Raw genomic sequence first — 20561 nt, 5'->3', positions numbered from 1 at the left:
CTTTTTTCCTGGACTAAATTTAAATAACGAGAAGTACATAGGCTGAGAAATTTTATCTATCTAAAAGATTGGAAACAAGATTAGATTGAAAAATGTATTAGCATCTATTGATAAATTAATATCGTGTTTAGAATCTAGATATCTCGATAAAAATAAATAGACAACTCGATATAACACTAAATGAGGTTTTGATTTTTCTATCGTAAAGATCATAAGTTAAAATATGCTTTAAGTAGAACTACCGTAATATTTGTAAAGATCAACAAGATAAAAAGATAATAAAAAGATGGCATTCTTTTTATTTAAGAAATGAATTGAAATAAAAAGGTATTCTAAAATCTAGGCAATAGTGTAATTTTGAAAATTTGTGATTAATATTGAAGAATTGATTTAACTTTGTTATGGATTGTTGAGAGATTTGATTCATCAAATCGAGGGATTTGTTATGCACATTTCGCAATAGTTTAGGGACTTGTGGTGACTTTCTTCCTTGTTTGATTAACAAAAGGACCATGCTTGAACATTTAGGAACAGTTCAAAGGTCGCATCAAACGAATCAAAAGCCCAAGGATGACATTGTGCATCAGACCGAAATTCAGGAACTATTAGCATCATTTAGCATCATTTTCCTTTCGTTGTATAGTGTTCTTAGGTTCCTATTCCGTGTGGGTTTGCCGAATTTGCCAGATAGTTCGAAGCGACCTCTCGGGCGGATGTCTTGTCCAACTAGATGTCACGGTTATCTCTTGAGACGGATCAATTTCCTTTACCAACGACTTCGATGATCGTGACCTAGACACTCTCTATCACATGGAGTTAATTTGCTTCCTGCTGCTTGAGGAGAAGATCATAATGTCAGAATGATGAGAAACAATTGAATGTAACTCAAACTTAGGGCCTTCATTCACGCTTGATGGTTCCTCGTATGATGATGATCTCCCTCTCAAATGAAGAAACACAAATCAATCAAACATGCTAAAGTGTGCATCTCTCCATGTTAATGAACTACTATACTAGTTTCTCTCTCTCTCTTAATGTGAATGTGTCTTGGGCAAGTGATGATTTTGCATATTATTAAGAACATAATGAAGATTTATATTCAGTGGGCTTATCCCATTGTCCCTGCAATTTTTCATACCGAATTAAAGCTGTCAATCTCACTTATACGGAATAAATAATGAGATTATTTGCGGTCTATCTAGGGCTCATCTATAAATTGAGGTTACCATAGATACGGAATTGATCTTGATTGAGCTTCGGTCAAGCACGGATCATTTGATTTTTAGTTTAACCCGAGTTTATCTAAGAAATTTGTAGAGATTCAATTTGGTCGATTAATCTCCGGAAACAGATACCGTAAAAAAAAAAATCAAGGAATCCATTTTCACTTAAAAGCTTAAAACTTTATAAACTCAAAAAATAAAAATTATTTTGCACTGAGTTATTATATAGGTCGAGAAAATTAGTAGGAAAAGAAAATACACTATCACCCAATTTTAGCCCTGTTATTCAGGCTCGCGAATCCGCTCTATAATAGTAAAGAGAAGATCTAACGGCGAAAAGGCGGCTCCGACTCTGGAGATGGCCGAGCCACCGTCCGATTCCTCGAGTCAGCCGAAGCCCGTCATCGATCTCCTCGAATCGATCGATCTTGGCCGGACACGACGGCCCCGCCCGCCGGACGCCGCCGCGCTCGCCGCCGGGCTGTCCCGGTGCATCCGCGCCGTCGATCCCGAGCTCAGCCTCCCTCCGCCTGAGACTCTAACTCAAGATAACATCAGGCAATCTCTCTCTCTCTCTCTCTCTCTCTCTCTCTCTCTCTCTCTCTACTGTGCGCAGCGCGCGCGCGCGAGATGGGGAGCGCATTTGTATTGCTTCTTGTATTGACAATTTGGGTTACAGCTCCTCTGTCGACAGTAGTTGTCCTAAGATGAGACATTTAGGGGGGAGATGAAAGAAAGGACGTTCCTTTGTTTCGATCCGTTCGTTCGTTTTAGTGGGTTGATCGTTGATAGCAGTGGCACCGCATGGGGTGTGGTGAGCCCTCTTGAGTTTCACGTCATAGCACTGCTCAAGATGAAGTTTGCACACCTGTGTTCTGAGGTTGTTGATTGTTAGAGAGCGTGCATTCCTTTTGGTTAATATGAGTTCTGAGGGGAACTTGGGTCTTGACCAATTTGGCCTAAATCCTGTGTTTCTTGCTCAAGTAAATTATTTGCTTTTCAGGGCGTCACGTCGATTTAGTTTATATTGCCCTACTTTTGCAATCATATCACAAGGTAATTGGGTATTCGGATCGAACTTCTTTCGTTGCGTTTGTGGCGTTTGTGTTGGTATTCAGGGAAGCAAGTCACGGTGTTGAAGAAGCTTTAAAATTGATAAACTGCCCGCACCCTCTGCAAGCTTCGGACATTTACAACCTCGAGGTCCGAAATGTGTATCCTGTTGCACAGTGGCTGGTCAATCATGTTCGGATGCGCAATGGAGTTATGGGGGATGAGGTAAGTTTCGCTAATTGGTATGGCGCCATGCTTCTGAACTAGTTTTATGTCTTTACGTGCTAATGTAGCTTCTTTTCTGTCGTAAAATGAATCTCTCTTGCTAGTAGGATCATGCCATCTTTGCTCTAGAGACACACATAATACTCACACAGGACTTTTCACTAAAGATTGGGAAAATACTCTTTGGCAGCTTGATGGTGGATTAGGTGTTCCAAGAACTACTTTTGAGTCTAGATACAACGATTGAGAGGAAAAGTTTAGTGAGATGCTATAATGGTTGGAGCTAATTAATTCGGATTCATGCAAGAGATTAACACTTATTTAGGAGTACTTTCTGCAACAGGCAGAAGCTCTTTTCTCTGTTTCCTGTGGTAGCTAGATCCATCTGGTGGTAACTTTAGTTTTCTTCTTCTCCTGGCCAGAAGCCGATGAGAATGCATATTTTAGAAGAGATGCAACTCTTACATGAGAAAATCAGGGCAGCAAGAGTTGATTCTGTGGTTCACAGATTAATGTTGCTGATGGAGTCACTGAAGGTGGATATTCTCCCTCTACTATGTAGACATGTTTCTAAACCTTTTTTTTAAGCTAATACTTTTGTTCCTGGACCAACTGTTAATCTAGTCTCAAATCAATGTCCTTTTTCATTTTCTGGGGTTTGGCCAGGATGTTGATGTCCTACCATATTCTCTCATCATCTGTCACGTGTAGATCCTTATTTTTTCCTTTTTTCCCCCAATAACTTTGAGCTTTTTGCTCCTGCTTTTGCATTATGTAATGGGAATGGCTACAGGTCTTGGAAAAGAAAGAATTGGATCTCCAATCTGACTACACTGCAAAGAAATCAGATTTGGAAGCCAAGATTATTCACTTGGAGGAGAAAATATCCAACGACTGTGATAGCAAGAGTCTCCATGATGATCTAGATCATTGTATTAGCATGTCATTGGAAAAGTTGCACCTTGCAAAGAAGGTATTGGGTCTTATTACTCTCCTCGAGGACTTATGTCATCTGATTGTATATATTTGTCCACTGCCAGAATATCACCAATCCATAATTTCTTGCATATATCTGATAAACACTTTTGAGTCATGGTAGTTAGTCAGTGATTGAGCATTATAGGGGCTAGTCAACAATAATCATTCATACCGTCCGTGTATGAATTGAAATGTTTTGCATGGTCCAAATCACAAGTTATAGGGATATAAGGATCGTGTTGAGAACAGGTAGTTTTTGCTGGGATTCTGATGTCCTTTTTTTCTATCTCACCCAAAGAGCTGCTATGTTACTTTGTGTTCATCTTCAATTTTTCTGCTTAAGAATTTTAGCTGATGCTTTCTTCTGCCAACCCTTTGTAACTTGTACCGATTATAATGAGCAGAAACATAATAGAAGTTCTCTTTCCTGGGGGCCCTTTCATTAGTTCAATGGATGAGACGAATAGCGTTTGAGATGGATTGCTAATTAGCTAGTGCAATTCGCTGCATATCCTCTCTGCTTGTTGTGAATTTAATTTGGTCTATCTTTGAATTTGACATTGGATGGCTCTAGTCAAATCTCGTCCTGTCATAAGAATTTGGTCAAGATTTCTTCTTTGATTTTATGTTCATGTTGTTATAACAGTGCATGCAAATTTTCTTATAAGACCGCAATCATTTTGATAAAGGAAACCCATGTTGTATCAACTGCATAAAAATTCTTTTGGGATTTCAAATCTGTCATATTTGATTCTGATATCTATCCAGTAAACTGCTGCCATTGATCAAGGTATAGAAGCTCCCTCTCTGCGTAGTAGGGCAATTCAATATCCTTTGGCCTTGGGCCCCAATTTTTGCAGGCAACCTTTGAGTGCTAGATTTCTTCAAATGGATATTATCTTTGTTTTGATTTCTTTGGCAGAACGCGGTAGCAAATGACTTGCTATTGCATGTCTGATTTTTTTTTGGTCCAGTGATATAGCTTAGCTTTCATACCTATTGAGCTTCTTTTGTACATGAAAGTTAGAGGTCCTCCAATTCTCATTTATGGTGCATGATGTATTCTCAATGGTAGGAACTAGCGGCTAGACTGAGGATGGTATTGTCTGTAAAGCGGCAACTTGAAGATGTGCCTTCTCAATCGGAACTCATTCAGTATGTTCTCCCTCTCCCTTGCCCTACTTTTGTCTTTTGGATTTCTCTAGAATCTATGATGAGGTGGTCTGCTTTTATCACCCAGATTTTTCAATTTTAATTTGACTCCTGATTTCATTGTTTTGATTCCATAGACTAGTTTTATCATTTCCTAGTCCTTACTCTGGTGCCAGCGACAGGTATTTTCTTTATTTAGCATTGTAGTCTGTGTCAAAATCATAACATAGGTTATAAATCCATATAATGTGTGCTGGTGCTCCAACACATCTAGCCATTTCTCCTTAGTTGTTCTTTTCCTGTCTAATTGAAGATCCAAAATCTATTTTCATTCTTGTTCTTCTCCTTCTTGGATGTAGTTAGTAATGCTCTGCCATGAAAATATGAATTAAGCTATGGGACCCTGCATTGATGAGATCCAAACTCTAGTTTCAGGCCTTCTCTTCTCCTCTTAAGTATTGCTACTACTTGTTAACTTTAGATAGTTGATCCTGTTCACATGATGATTTGCTTCCTAGTTGACTCTTAAAACAAACTTGCTGTGCAGACCATTATTAACACGTTTTCAGTTTTGAACTAAATCAGAGTGGATCAATCTGGGTCTGGTTTAAGGGAAAACTTTTTCTCCTAGTATGAGAGTAAGTTTTTTAGGGATTGGTAACCAAAGTGCTCTCTTTGCAGGTATGAACGCCGCTTTTCCGAGTTGAATATGAATATTGAGGTGAGGAGTTCATTTTTTGAAGCTTTGCATCTTTGTATCTTGTACATTGTGTGTAAACGATTCTTAGTGCTGACACTGCAATTACAATTCTTTTTGTTTGTTAATTTCCAGGAAATTCATAGACAAACACGTAAATACTACGCAACATATAATGCACTTTTGGACATTAAAGAGCTAATGCTGAAGGAAACATCGTTATTGAATTCGCTAAATTCCCAGGTATAACATTATAGATCAAAGATCTTGAGTAATATTTGTCTGTTCCCCCTCCTCTTCTGAAGTGCTCCCCACGTCCTCTCCTGTAATCATTCTATTTTACCAGATACCTTTTCTTCTTTCTTCAAGTCTCATGAACGTTGCCTCAAACGAGAAGTATCTAGCTGTAGTGAAATTCATTTTGAAAGGGCTCATGGAGCCCCCACAAATTTCTCTTTTAGCGAAGCCCTTTATTAGGTTTAGAAGGAATAGCATCTTGTGCCTTCAAAGTGGTAGTGCTTTTCAACAACAATCATAAACTCCTACTGAAGGAGTTATAATTTGCTGCATTGTTGATCACATTTGGCATCGAAAGATTTAGTGAGATAGAAGCCAACATGTTAAGTCACGACATTTTCTTTGGTAAATGCAATATTTAGTATCTTTTTTACTAAAAGGCTGATGTAGGAAATTTTCCATTTCGCTGTTTTACTACTAGAATTTTTTTAAAGGAAGTTATCACAAACATAAGCCTTTGGTTGGTCATCAATTTTTTAACAGTTTTACCTTCCCTTTAACTATTTTGTTGGTAATTCCATTCAGTTTCAAGATGCTATAAGCGATACTGCTGGTCGCCTGAAACTTATTGATTCCATGGAAGGAATTTTGAAGGGCATAAAACAGGTAAAATTATATACAAACTTTGTGCCTTCTCCTCCTCCGGCTTGGCTTAGAGTTAATTTCACTGCACCAAGCTGTAACGCAAATTATATGGTCCTATGTGCAATTTTTACTAACTATACATCACTGCTGTATGTTCAGCTAAGTGATGATTGAACAATCAGCGTTGTGCTGAACCTTCTATGGTTTTGTGTTTTAAGAATAAAATAGAGATTGCTTTTGCCTTCTTTTAGTTGCATTTTCTCACTCATATTTTCTTGTCACGTCTCTCCAAACATCTGAATATGTCCACTTCTTCTCTGTTTCCTGTATAGGGTTGGATGCCTTATTAGTTAAAAGAACATATTCGGGGATGTCAAACTTGCATAAATTGACGGTTTCTTGGTAGAACTTTTCCCATCTAATTTTTACTGGGAGAAAGACTACTGGTGCTAATATGTTTCTTTTTAGTCTTGGTACTTTGTTCACCAATTGATCTTTTTCCTTATGTTCGGTGTTTGGGTCTCTTAGAGCACCCAGCTAATTGCAATACTTCGTCAATTGACTTACACATCTAGTACCACATTCTCCAGTTTTTGCTTTTACATATTTTCTGATGCCCATTGGGAGAGCTCTACAGGCATGATGAAAATTTTGAAATAATGCTTGATATGTTGGGTGTTGGAAGACTTTCGGGTTGGCTAAGCCTGAGATATGTTAAGTCTTAGATGCTTAAACTATGTGTTGTAAAACTGAGGCCCGTGACAAACTTTCTTAAAAGCATGAAGAAGCTATACGTCAGTTTTCATCTCTTTCTTCTTTTAGCAGTATTTTTTTGTATTAGTCAGCACAGACGGATTGTGTTGTAATGCAGAAGCTAGAGAAAGTGCAAGATGGGATCCAGGCAGATCAGAGAGTCTGTAAAACACTCAGGGAGAAGTATGCAGCCGCAGCAGCTAGGCAAAGACGTGGTTCTAGTCTGTTGAAAGCTCTTCAGGTAACCATTAGCAGCAGAACAGTAACTAACTAAAGTACACTGTTCTTCCTCATTTACGTGCCTTAGAGAAAATTACTCACTTCACATTCTAATATAAAGAAGCCAAATGTGTTCCGTTTTCATATGATAGAGTTGGATCCCGTAATCAATGGTTCTTGTGACAATGCTGTGAAAGGCTATTACTGGCTTTTATTTTTTTTTGAGGTCATTGTCTACAGTGGTGGAAACTACAAATGAACCATCTTTCTACAGAGGGATCCTTCTATACCATGGTGGGATCTCTATGTGAAGTTGACATTATAAAATCACTTATTCCCTTCCTTGTTGTTAATTCACCTCTTTTTAGTGGGACTAAGTAACATTATAGCTCCAAATAAAATAGGAAAAGGGTCTTGGCCTAGTGGTGGTTGAGGATGCTTTGATCTGTATATGGGAAAGAACTTTTAATGTATAGAAAGAGGGATGCAGATCCTCCATTTTCTTGGGAGTCTGTCAACTGAGGAACTAATGTTCAGGGCGCAATCAAGTTATATTACCACTTGTTTTATAATCCTCTATCGACTGGGTAATTGGCATTGACTAATAACAATCTGATCTCTCTTATATCTTACTGCTTATTTAGAGAAACCATAGAAGAAATGGCATTTGTTTGAAAAATTAGTAGTATCTTTCCGGAGGAGCAATGACAAACAACCCAACAGCAATGAGGAAGTTTCATTTCTCGTACGAGTTTTACTTTATAAAGTATTATGACCAATCGATACCAATTCATATTGCATATCTTGTTTATGTTAGTTTTGTTCCGTTCTAGTTTTCTAATCCTTAGCTATACATTAGCTTAGTCTATTACATTGCTTCAAGATCTTGCGATACACTTGAAGCCTAAATTAAGACATCCAATTTCCAGGAGGAAATCACGAGAAACCAGAGACTTAAAAATGAACTTCAGTCCAGAAATGCAGCTACACTATGTGAAGTTGAGGTGATAGGAAGTTTGTGAAGTTGTGGAACTAATATGAGGGTGCACCTTCGGTAAAGATGATTCACGTGACCTGTGTACCACATGCCTGCGTAGGAAACTAGTCTCTATGCAATGCAGGATTGAGGCTACATGCATCTGGTCATCCTGAAAATCCTCAATGTGGGGGCATCATGGATCGAGTGTCCCAGTTAGCATGTTCAGGTAAATGATTGCAGAGTATATGGAGCGACATATTCTTTAGTTACTCTTGATGTTCCCTCAAGGCCTTAAATTGTTGTTTATGGTTTTCAAAGCCAACACAAAAGTCAATAATCAGGTTCTGAATGATGTAAAATCATCTAAATACAACCTTTCTTACCTTTGATAATAATAATATGATTACTTTTGGACATTTTTCTTTGCTTTGCCAAATCTTTATGTAATAATTCATCCAAGTTGATTAGCTTTGGATCATCATTTTCCTAATCATCCCTATTTTAAAGAAAAACTTAAAATATGTAAAGCTCTCTTGTTCAACTATTGGTCAACATGAATCTTCCGGGTCTTGCCAATAGTCATCTTTTACTCCTAACCGAGCTAAATGATGAGAATATCTTCACTTGTGACTTCTTTTAGTTTATGGGTTTTAAATCTTTGTGGATATGCACTAATCTGATATTATATGATTGAAAAGGGTGCTAGCTAGTAGTTGAAATTCTCATGTCAAGATGGGGTGATTTGTCCAATTCTGAAAAGAAATATCTTATTGCAAAAGGGTTAAAGAGATTGTTGTGCACTTGTCTTTGTACTAGAATATTTTAAGCCTCTTACATCTGTTACCTTTTGGCATCAGGACAAAAGGGGCAACACAAACGACACTAAGCCTGACATCCCATCATATTCATGTGTTTTCTTCTGTAGACACTTGTGAATTGTGTTAGGGGACTTGGAAGTGCCATGTTGTGCACCCAACAAGACAAATGAAATAAGAGAGCTTTTCTCTGCATTGTTAATTTACTTCTTTTGGCTGCATGCTCTTTACTTAATTCAGCTAAGAAGAGCCGCAATCCATGCCAAGATTGGTTCTCGTATTGCGTATCATACTTTGAAATGGTCCTTGATTGAAGGAACAAAGTGTTTTGTCCCATCATGCACCAATCAAGACATTATAACTTCATGATCCACTGTGCTCAACATTAATGGAGGAGGTAGTAGAGACAATGAAATCATCCATATCTGAGTATGCCAATCATGGATGAAAGGATTGCACCTTCTCTGGATGCTGCTTTTTGATGCTCTTGAAACTCTTTCTACAAAGGACAAATTTTGGGTGGGCCACAGAATTAGGCAAGAAGAAATATCTATAGCATTTGCCTCTGTCTCAGGGCGGACGGATGGGCAACTGGAATCCTTTTGATCACATTTCATTGTTTTTTAAGGTCTCCTTAGTTGTCAATAAGTTAAAACTTTGGAAATCCTCAGAAAAGGACAAAATGCATCCCCTCTCCCCCACCACCATGACATAAATCAGATTATAATAAAATAAAAGGCATGGAGAAGGGGACACAGAGCCACAGACACTTCCAAACTCCCCAGAAAAGGACAAGAAAGAGGAGGGTACAAAGAAGAGCTAACCCTCTCTGATCTTGGAAGGTGGGTTAGTAAACAAGAACAATGCTAAGAAAAAATAACGAGAAGAGTTAGTCATCTTTACTTAACAACAGTTTATCACATCACTCGGTACACCGATTCACGAATCTGTGTTCGTATGCTCGGCTGCACTCTTGTTCCTAATGGTTTTTCTGATCAAGAAAGAGTGATGTTGCTGCGGGCTCGAGTTCACGGTTTCACAAGATATCCTCAATTTCGGTATAACTTAAATTCAGGGGAAATCTTTAAATCTACTGGCATGAGATAGAGCAAAAGGCATGGTAGAGAAATAAAAACAGCACACATTCAATCATAGAATGATTTTGAATCTCATTTCATTTCTTACTCCACTCAAAAGGAATGCTTAGTCCATCTCCAAAATATTAGATTAATGCAATGATATTGTTAATTAATTTTCTCTGTCACACTTCATTAAAAACACAGTTTCAGAGTTTTGGCCTAAGTCCCAAACTCTTCCGACCAGTCATTCTGTTAACACATTACAGCTGCTTCTCTTTAAACCTGTCACTTCACTTTGTACGATGATAATCACGCCAGGAATTCTTGAACTTGCACAGAATTCAGCTTAGAGATAAGCTTGCCATACCATGGAATTGCAAACAAAGTGAGAAACTCCATTTTCATAAAGATTCGTTTGGACTGATGCTAAAGTTGGTCTATTTTGGAGGTATTTTACTTTCTAATTCAAAGCCTTCCAGGCTCTAATTATTGGTGTTTTAGCTATCAAATACATGTCAAGAAAATAAGATAAAGGTCATAAAAACAGCTATTATCTTCGTCATTACATTCCAAAGAAAATTGGACCGCCTTACTGTTTAATGAACTTCATGCATACCCTTGTACATATATCTGCAGTAAGACTCCATTTGATCCGCTAACAGGATCACTAGAAGAGTGCGTTTGGAATGAAATTGAATCAAAATTTTGATTTTTTTCGTTATAATCTGTTGATACCAGAATGTGAATCGAACATCGACTTGGGATTTATCTTCTTCATTAGCTTTTTACGTTATTCATTATTATAACCATCAAATGTCAAATCATATACATTAACTTAAAGTGTATATTTAATCTTTTGTTTGGTTATCTAAGTATTGAAATTTTGGTTGTTTCACCTTGCATGCGTAATTTATTTGACCAAAAAAAAGATTATCCCTTGCGTAAGTTGACACATGATCACCACAAAGTCGTGTGAAAGGACTTGTAGACAGAGGAAGGTGAAGACAAGTTTGACTGTGCACTCTTGTCTGGTTTCAAATTTACTGCTTTTGACTTGATCGTGACAATCTATTTTCCAGCTTTCTTTGCCCCTCGTGTACTATTCTCTGTATTTTTTTTAAGAATGAAAAAAGCACTTTTGGCCCCTAAATTTGAAGGTCATTTAATAAATAATTTATTATCATAGCATATAAAATCTTGAACCTTAATTAGCCTCGGCTAATTTTAACAAAATATAGGCAAACCATCCCGACCACTTAGACCCAAAATTTCCTCTAGCTGAGAAGTACTTCGATTTGAATTTGGCATTACCTTATTCAAACAAAGCGTTTTGCCACTTAGCCAATTAACTTCTGGAGGCTCGGTTGATACACCGATTTTGGCTTTTAGTTATTGTCATTCTTAATTTTACTTAATATCGGTGCCGTTCTTGCATAAGATGAAGAAAAGACGTGGGTGATAGGGGTGAGCAGAGGATCCAATTCAATCCGGGAACCAGAACGAACTGGCATGGAATCACCAGTTCAGGGCCTAATTTAGGGATATTCGATTCGGTTCTGCGTACCTAGAACTAGCCTAGGAGTAGTTCAATTCCCGCTTCCAAGGCGAGAACCGCTAGTTTTACCGACGAACCGGTTCAAAATCAGTCCGGTTCCTGAGTTGAATCAATTCTAGACCAGTTTTGAAATTTCTTTTAGAAAAACAAAAGGTTCTTTAGAACCCATCACGAATTGAATAATGGTTTTCAACACGAATAAACAAGATAACCACTTAATCAACGAATGCTTTTGCAGTAAATTAGTACAACTTGTATATTTTATCATAAGAATCTGCTTCTTTACTTTAAATGGGCCCGTTCTCTGTAGGAATTGGGAATCGGACCGGGAACCGGACAGGGCGGTTCGATCTAATGGGAACGAACACAGACCTGTCTGCAAAGCTTTAAAGCGTGGCAATCGCATCTTGTCATCATATGTTGATGATGCTTGACAAGATAAAAATGTGCTGCTAACAGCGACGGTGGAGAAATTCCAGTCGCTGGACAAGAGGCTCTTTTTGTCTCATCTTCACATGCGTAAAGAAAGATCCAAGCCCCAATGTAATATCAAAACGTGTCTAACTGTTTCTTCTTTGTCCTCTTCTTTTCCTTTCAACTTGTAAAATACGAGGCGGGCAAAGTTGACAGAAGAGTTCTTCCTTTTGGCTCGTTTAGATAAGCACAATTCGAACACGCAGGCTCAGGACAAGAACTCGCACCATAATTGCTTCGTCTAGGTTAAGGCGACTTTGGTTTCCACCTGTTGAAGCTTTGCAAATGAACTACGTAATTGTAAGTTCCAATTTCGGGCGCTCTTAAAATGCAGAAACGTGGAACTTTCGTCCTTTCACAAACGGCGTTTCATCGAGACGTGTGCGTTCAAATAGTTTATGGAATAATCATGCGTCATGCACCTGACTGGGAACTTACAACAAAGACCAGACTTTACAAAGAAGACGACGGGAGGGGAAAAAGGAAGGAACAAAAACAAGAGTTGATTCTTTATCATCTAATCCTAATCATAGAGAGTGCCATGTCAAGATTCTTGGCCTTCATCTGAACGTAATCCTTCACTGTGACGGACCGGAACCGAGCGGTGACCTCTCGGCCCGAGGCCCGCGTGAGTCCATGAACCGGGCCAACGCGAAAGTCTGTCGGGGGTCCGTAAAAGTAAGCGACCGATAGCCGGTGCCTATGCTCGCTCGGGATCACCCGGTGAACGACACTGGGGAACATGGCATTAGACATGATGTGGAGCATGTCACCCACGTTCACCACAAGTGCACCGTTCATGGGAAACACGGGAACCCAACCTCGGCCTTCCCTGTGGACTTGGAGCCCATGTGCGCTGTCGTTTTGGTGAAGTATTGTCAAGAGGAAGGTGTCGGTGTGCGGTGCGAGCCCCATGGCCTGGCCCGGGTCGGGACACCGCGGGTACGAGTTCAGCTGCAGCGCGGTGCATGCGTTGCCCCGGAGTCGCGGCCAGTCGATGTCGCGTTCGGATATGCTGAGGTACTTCAGGACCATGGCGAGTAGTCTCTCGGAGAGCGCCTTCATTTTGTCCTGATAGTCTTCCATTACTTCACTGTTGTACGTGACCACAAGAGAACAAGAGAGGACAAAAACATGATTAGGGCCAGTAGAAGAAAGATCAATAATGCTAACGATGCCAAAGACTAGTTAATTGACTTACCAATGGGACATATTCTAAGTAATCAAAAGAGTCTTCTCTATCACTTTTAAAACCAAATTTTGAAAATACATTCTTGTACCTATAGCATTATTCGTTATTAAAAATCACTCTTTCACTAAAATAAGAAATTAAGTGTTGAGCATATTGAAAGCTGTCGCTAGAAGTGGTTTATTAGATCTACATAAACGATAAAGACCAAAGAAGTGGATACATGCGATGGACATTTTCAGCATCACTTAGTAGGAAGCTTGAATAACAAGCTTTAGTGTCTCTAATCTTTAGTAAACACGGAGCTCTCTCCTCTCTTTTAGCTCTTTGATATTGATGTTCACTAGAATCACAAAATTGACTACTTTCTGGAGGAGTATCTGAATCTCTAGAAAGAAGGGAAAAAGACTGTTCAATTTAGTCATCATGCAAGTAAGAATTTAGGGAAAAATAGTAGCTAACCTTTTTAATTTGCCTTTGGTACTAGAATGGCATTGAACTAGGTTCTGGGTTGAAGTAGAAGACCATATTCCTTGCACTCAATGAAAAGTACTTTCAGTTATCATCTACTTATTGATTTATATAGACTTTCTTAATTATTACCAAGCTTTGATGAAAGATTTCTCCAGCCAAACCCTAGCTCTACCTAGTCATGCCTAAATGAACCATCTACCTAATCATCACCTTCTCTACGTGCATGAATGGTCCATGCATGGAAGTTATCACTCACCAAAACTTGCGATACCCATGAGGCCAAACCTCCCTAGCATGCTCCAATGGCGATCCCATCATGGTAAACCCTTCATGCCACATGAACTTGTTGAAGAACGGTGCGATCCGAGCGACGCCGTAGCCCGTAGCTCCACCGGGGGACCTTAGGGCCTTTACCTTGGCTCTCGCCGGGAGTGAGAAAAACCGCCAAGCTTGCGACTCGACCTCCCTCAGAAGACTTGAAGGGATTCCGTGCTTAGTGACCTGGAATATGCCCATAATTTTGCATGCATGACCCACCATTTCGATCGCGTCCGGGCTATCAAGATCGACGGATGGAAGTGAGAAGTGATCGCCATCTAAATCGAGCATCCTCCTTGGAGACTCGTCACCGGATTGAGGCCATGAATGCGATTGCGGCACTTCTTCAACAGAATCAAAGTCTATGGGGATGATGTGCTGAAGATGGAGAGGTGTTTCTGTGTAGGCTTCAGAGAGGGTAGCCATGAAAAGCTGGAATTTGAAAGGAAAATAGAAGCTAACAAGGAAAGATAGGGTTTTTGATACGGTCTTCTTTCATTAATCAAATAAGGGTGTATATATTTACACACGCACTTAAGCACACACTAATTGAGTGAGTACATTAATGTAAAACATCTGGTTCAAATGTTAATAGGGTGGAGAAGAGGCCGGCCGGTGGACAGAAGTGGTGTCTGGATGTGGTTTTGGAAGGATGTGGGGGATGGTTGAATAAGACAAATAGGGAACAGAAAAATTTGTAGAAATTGTGGCATCTCAATAAGACTCCAAACAGTTTTTAGTGTTTACATGACGAGGCTGTTTTTTCCTTCCTTTTCTTTCTTCTCTCTTTGTGCTCTCGTGTGGACAATAGACACATGCTTTGTCCACTAGTGGGAAAATGAAAAATGGACCCACTTAAAGGGACTAATTGGATACAAATATAGTATGAACTTTGCTATCTAGATGATATGTAGTGGAAATTGGGGAGAACTAATCATACTTCTACATAAACTAATGTATATTTATTGGACCATTCACTTTTCCTAACAAAATCCATCGCTGTCTTAATTACTATATATTGGGGGGAAGAACAGCATTGGTGCCAAAACTTATGTACGGAGGCCACTTTGGTGCCAAAAGTTCCATTTGGATCACTTTAGTGCCAAATCGGAGGAAAAATGATCACTTTGGTGTCAACGACGAGAAATTCCGGCCAAATTAATACGTGGCATTTATAATTAAATTTTTAATCTTAGTTGGATTTTTTTATAAAAAAATTAGTCTACTTGGCATTTCCACGTATATATTTCGATTTTTTAAATACTTTTATGAATTTTTTTTTCTTCTTTTCTTTTTTTCTTTTCTTTCTTCTCCCTTTGGTCACCGCCGGTGACCGGAGGCCGGCCACCTGGCCTCGCCCGGACCAGGCCGCCGCTGCCCGCCACAGGCGAGGCCCCGCCGACCCTCGCACGGGCGACGGCGGGCAAGCCCGGCGAGGTCGGCCTCGCCTCGCATGGGCGAGGCAAGCCCCGGCGAGGGCTCCCTCGCCCAGTTCGGCGAGGCCGGTGTCGCCCAGGGCCACGGTGGCCCCGCCGGCGTCGCCTTCCCCGAGCGACGTCCGGCGGGGCCGCCGTGGCCTGGGCAACGGCCGGCCTCGCCAAATCTGGCGAGGGAGCCCTCGCCGGGCTTGCCCGCCGCCGCCCGGCGAGGGTCGGCCGGTCTCTCCTGTGGCGGGCGGCGGCGGCCTCGTCCGGGCGAGGCCCGATCGACCCTCGCCGGGCGACGGCGGGCAAGCCCCGGCGAGGTCGGCCTCGCCTCGCATGGGTGAGGGCGAGCCCCGGCGAGGCCGGCCATGGCCCAGGCCACGGCGGCCCCACCGGGCGACGTCCGACGAGGCCGCCGTGGCCCGGGCCATGGCCGGCCTCGCCGGGCTCGCCCTCACCCATGCGAGGCGAGGCCGACCTCGCCGGGCTTGCCCGCCGTCGCCCGGCGAGGGTCGGCCGAGCCTCGCCCGTGGCAGCGGCGGCGCAGCCTCGTCCGGCGAGGCCAGCGGCGTGGTGGCCATCCCACACGGCGGTGACCAAAGGGAGAAGAAAGAAAAAAGAAAAGAAGGAAAAAAGAAAGAAAAGAAATAAAAAGGAAAAAAGAAAAAAAAATATTTAAAATAAAAAATGCTGACTGTGCATGCTCACTGTATCTCCGGCGAGCCACGTCGGCTTCAAATACTAATAAAAAATTGCCACGTCAGATTTCCGACCAATCAGATCGGAATTGGCACTTAAAAGATCGTTTTTCAAATTTTTTGGCACTAAAGTGATCCAAATGAAACTTTTGGCACCAAAGTGGCCTCCGTACACAAGTTTTGGCACCAATGCTGTTCTTACCCCCTATATATTGACTTGTGATTGGAGTTAATTTAGTGAAATGAATTTAGGTAATGATTTTTTTTTTCATATGCAGTGACATAGAGTAAGCATAAGATTGTAATTGCTACGGGCCACATGCAATTGGTTCGTGAGAGTAGCGTTGGGGCACGGATGAGATAGTTATCATTTTAGAGGATCTTTGAAGGCAGGGTTAGTTCCCGTCTGCAAACTGGTCGAGAGTTGATGCTGGTGTCCTGATGACGGCCATTGGAGCACAATTGGCTTGAGATGCCACACTTTCGAGGGAGAGCACAAGTGACTGGAGATTCAAGAATAACTTTTATCAAGGGAAGCAACTAATGGAGTGAAGTGACCTGTTCTATTGCGCAAGCATTTACCATTCATATAAGTTTCAAGGGAGGGCTGGTGATGGTTGAAGAACGTGAGGAAGTGACTGAATAGCTTGCAATGAGGACGTTGCAGAATTTGTGTGGGGAAGAGTGTCATGACCCGAATTCTTCCGTACCCCTATGAGCTGAAAGTGGGGTTTTGTGGCATCGGAATGAGGTATGAGAAATGGAGAATGGTTCATTCAACTGGTTCGTGGGAGCGGTGTTAGATCGTTTGTGCTATGAATCCAAGGATGGGATGACTATCATCTTAGAGGATCTCTGAAGTTGGGGTTTGCCTCTTGTTCGCAAACTGGTCATGAGCTAATGTTGCTCTCCTAATGATGGGGCAGGCCAAAACCAATTATTGTACTGAAGTGTTTTGTATCTCGCTCTAGAGACTGGATATGCGATGTAAATTAGGCACGGTAAGGTCAATTATGAGAATGTAATTTGCCAAATTATCCTTGAAAACGATATGTTGAGGAAAAGCAGTTCCGCCTCATCAAGCACTGCACAGGCTCGTTCTCGGCCAGGATACTTTTGGCCCGTGACACAGGTGCGAGAAAATGACGATTGGCGATGGATTAAGAGTATTCTCTTGGTTTTATGAGAATGGAGCAGCAAGTCAATCAGTTTCCCAGAGGCACTACACTTGGGACAGCATATCCACATACTTACAGAATTCATAATAATTCGAGGCCAAGGTTTAAGTTACATAGTCAATCGATTAAACAACTTATAAATAGGGGTATCTGCACAGTACTAGAGGTTTGCCCTTTTTTGTCGGTATAAATAGTACTCTTCATGTTTGGAAGCAGTTTTCAACTATACTTTTAGTACTTGTACATAAACTTCTTCCACCATTACCGACCCACCTAAGTTTACTTGCGCTATGTTGAAATTAGGTGAAATATGGGGAAAGTCTAACCGAGACCAAATGATCCTTTCTCTTATGCTGAAGGTACTTAGAGTGCGTTTGGGAAAATTTTAGCTTGATGACTTTGTATCTAGACAAAATTCTTTAACTCAAGGTGTTCTAAAACAACAAATATTGTTTGAATAATTGGCTCTGGGTACATTTTAGTGAAACAACTTTTCAATGGAGTAAAATTACAGCAAAAAAGAAAAAAAGAGAGGATAGGGACTATTGGAACCCGCCCAGCGTCATCCAGAGGCCGTGAGACCTCGGCAAGGCTCATTGGGGTCGCGGGACCCCAGCCAAGGAGGCGCCGAGGTCACTTGAACCAAGGTGAGATAGATCTCGCTTGGGTGAAGTTTGCTGACGTCGAGCAACCCTTGGCAAAGCTTGCTAGCGTTGCGCTTGGTGGTGTCACGTGATCCTCGACGAGGGTCGAATAAAGGTCGCAAGACCTCGGCAAGGCTCGTCAAGGTTGTGTGACCCTAGCCAAGGCTGCATCCAACATTGCTTGACCCAAGGTGAGACAGATCTTGCTTGGGTGAAGATTGTTGGCATTGTGCGACCATTGGCAAGCTAGATCTGGAGCCTGGCAAGCATCGACTAGAGGCCGTGAGACCTCGGGACGGCCCGTCGGGGTTGGGCAACCCCAGCTAAGGTGGCGCTGAGGTCATCGCTTGGCCCAAGTTGAGGCTGATCTCGTCTAAGCAAAGCTTGTCGGCGTCAAGCGACCGTCGATGAAGCTACGTCGGCATCCCTCAACCTCCCAACCACTATTGTCTTTGTCTCTATCCAAGCAAGGTGAGTAAAACAGGAATACTAATATATTAGCGAGGCCAAAATTGAAAGAAAAAAAAGATGATTAAACCCTTGAAATAGCGTTCCGAAAATGATAAAGCCCAAAGTTGAGGGGTTTTGCCGTGAGCTGCGAGCATTTTCAAAGCTTGACTTTGCACTAAAGGTTGCATTACCAAACACAAAAATTTAGGCTTGAGGGTCTCCAGAGGTCCAAAGCCACTTGCAATGCCGCACCAAACGCGTGCGCAAAAATTGACTTTTTGGAGGCTTGAACAAAGAAAATGGTGCATTCCAAGACTCGCTGGCTTCACTAGAAATTTAGAGATGTAGCTGAAGGCCAAACGTCAAGTCGGCACATCATGATCTGACGAAGCGTTTTCCACTCCCATTTATAGGGCATTGGAAAATTTCTCAGTTTACCTAGAATTTGCCCATTTCGTGGAAGATTTTGCCTTCTCACCAAGCCCTTTTACCTTTCGTGCTATATACAAAGATTTGATGATTGTAAGTAGCTCGTTTATTCAACGAAGATTTGGGGGGATCACCGTCAAGGGTAGAACTTTGTCCGTTTTAGATTACTTAAAGAGGCGTCTTACCCTGATTATGATGATGATTATTTGATTGTGATAGGACGTGGGAACTGCCGTGATACAAAGAGATTAGTTAAGTGCTCCAAAAGAATTCAACGATCGACGTCAAAAGATGCTCCGAAAAATCCAACAATCGATGTTATAAAGAAAACAAAATAGCAAATTTTTAGTTCGCCAACATTAAATCTAATATGGATCATCATCTAGTTGTAGCTTTCCAACCCAAGTTGTGGAACTTGAACCGCAAAGTTTTGAAGCGTAGACCGATCCACGCACAGACTTCCCTACATCAGAAACTCCATTCCACATACAATAAGGCCACAATGATTAAATTGCATTGTCATCGAATCGATTTTATTGAGAAATATTAAAGTAAGGTCAGATCCGAAAAATAAAAAAGACCGGGAGTTATAGAGAAAATTAATCATTGAAATATCTAGGACTTTCGATTACACCAAGTAGATAATAACATGATGTGGCCAAACGGCTTTGTATAAAAAATTGGACTTCAAAGCAATAGAGCAAGGAAGAAACTCGGATGGCAGAGTGGTATTCCACTTCGATATATAGAGGACGAAGTGATATTCGACCTCGATACAGAAGTCAGTAACGAAGTGCAAAAGACATCAAGGAAATATTGATTGTCCATGTTGCTTTCTTGGTCGAGCTGCCCATATCTAAATACCCGATCCGACGAGGGTAGGGAAATGATCATTGGAGCGCCAAGATGAGGAGCCGCTCGTAACCTTCTAGGATGGCAAAGGGGGGTAAGAATGAATTGAATTCCGCATCGAACATGGGGAGAGCATTCCTTAAATATATGGGTGAAGCTGGAACTAACTCATAAGTTGTGTTTTTTAATGTGATGACAACGTTTGGCATTGGACGTCCAATGTTATGATTGCTTAGATGAGAGCATTATTAGGATGGGTGACCTCATAAGTACCTACATGTACGTCAAATGACAAAACCATGATACTCGGTATGGAATGGACCAAAGCGAACAGTATCTTGAATGAGTTAATCTAGGAAGGTAGCGCATACTAATATAACATTGGATTGATTAAAGAGTAGTTGACAAATAATGGATCAATTACGATACTTGGCCCCACTTGCATGCAGTTGCAATCGAACGAGCAAGTATAAAATTAAGCAGAGAAGAACTCTGGTAAATTTTCAAAGTCTCAACTAATCTCACCAACTCGAAATAAAATTCCCACTTTTCTTCAAGTGGCTTGACTTAAGTATCAAAAGGCCTTTAGGTCATTGAAAATTCTTCAAAGGATCAAGAAGCTCGAATTTAACCTCCAATATTATCGAGTAAAAATTGCGAAATTCACATCAAATCACCAAATTAAAGATAGAGGTAATGTATGAGCATGTTGTAATTAAATTTATGGTTCACCTTAACAGTGAAATTAGCCTATGCAATAGCTTCTCTTACTCTCTTTCAAAGGCAGATGATGTCAAAAAATGTTGTGGGTGGCAATTTTC

General features: G+C 40.9%; 2 protein-coding genes across 3 annotated transcripts; one reads left to right on the top strand and one right to left on the bottom strand.

The window, feature by feature from the left end:
- The first annotated feature begins 1459 nt into the window (after positions 1-1459).
- Positions 1460-8567, top strand: LOC115674373 (uncharacterized). 2 transcript variants are annotated; one of them, XM_030596745.2, is made up of 10 exons: positions 1460-1781; positions 2342-2501; positions 2927-3037; positions 3295-3474; positions 4555-4634; positions 5313-5352; positions 5464-5571; positions 6151-6231; positions 7082-7204; positions 8112-8567. In XM_030596745.2, the coding sequence occupies exons 1-10, from the start codon at positions 1582-1584 to the stop codon at positions 8202-8204; spliced, it is 1176 nt and encodes a 391-aa protein (XP_030452605.1). In that variant the 5' UTR covers positions 1460-1581; the 3' UTR covers positions 8205-8567. The 2 variants fall into 2 exon arrangements, with proteins under 2 accessions (XP_030452605.1, XP_030452604.1); XM_030596744.2 differs by having other exon boundaries at positions 1462-1781; positions 2924-3037.
- A 3899-nt stretch (positions 8568-12466) lies between these two features.
- Positions 12467-14703, bottom strand: LOC115674399 (gibberellin 3-beta-dioxygenase 1-like). Its single transcript, XM_030596786.2, has 2 exons — positions 14004-14703; positions 12467-13177 (listed from the first exon to the last, which is right to left on the bottom strand). The coding sequence occupies exons 1-2, from the start codon at positions 14489-14491 to the stop codon at positions 12598-12600; spliced, it is 1068 nt and encodes a 355-aa protein (XP_030452646.1). The 5' UTR covers positions 14492-14703; the 3' UTR covers positions 12467-12597.
- Between the last annotated feature and the right edge of the window lie 5858 nt (positions 14704-20561).

This window comes from Syzygium oleosum, unplaced genomic scaffold (genome assembly GCF_021117445.2).
Source record: "Syzygium oleosum isolate NSW1041296 unplaced genomic scaffold, Sole_v2.1 Sole_v2.04, whole genome shotgun sequence".
Lineage (NCBI taxonomy): Eukaryota > Viridiplantae > Streptophyta > Magnoliopsida > Myrtales > Myrtaceae > Syzygium > Syzygium oleosum.
This window is presented reverse-complemented; position numbering and strand designations above follow the sequence as displayed.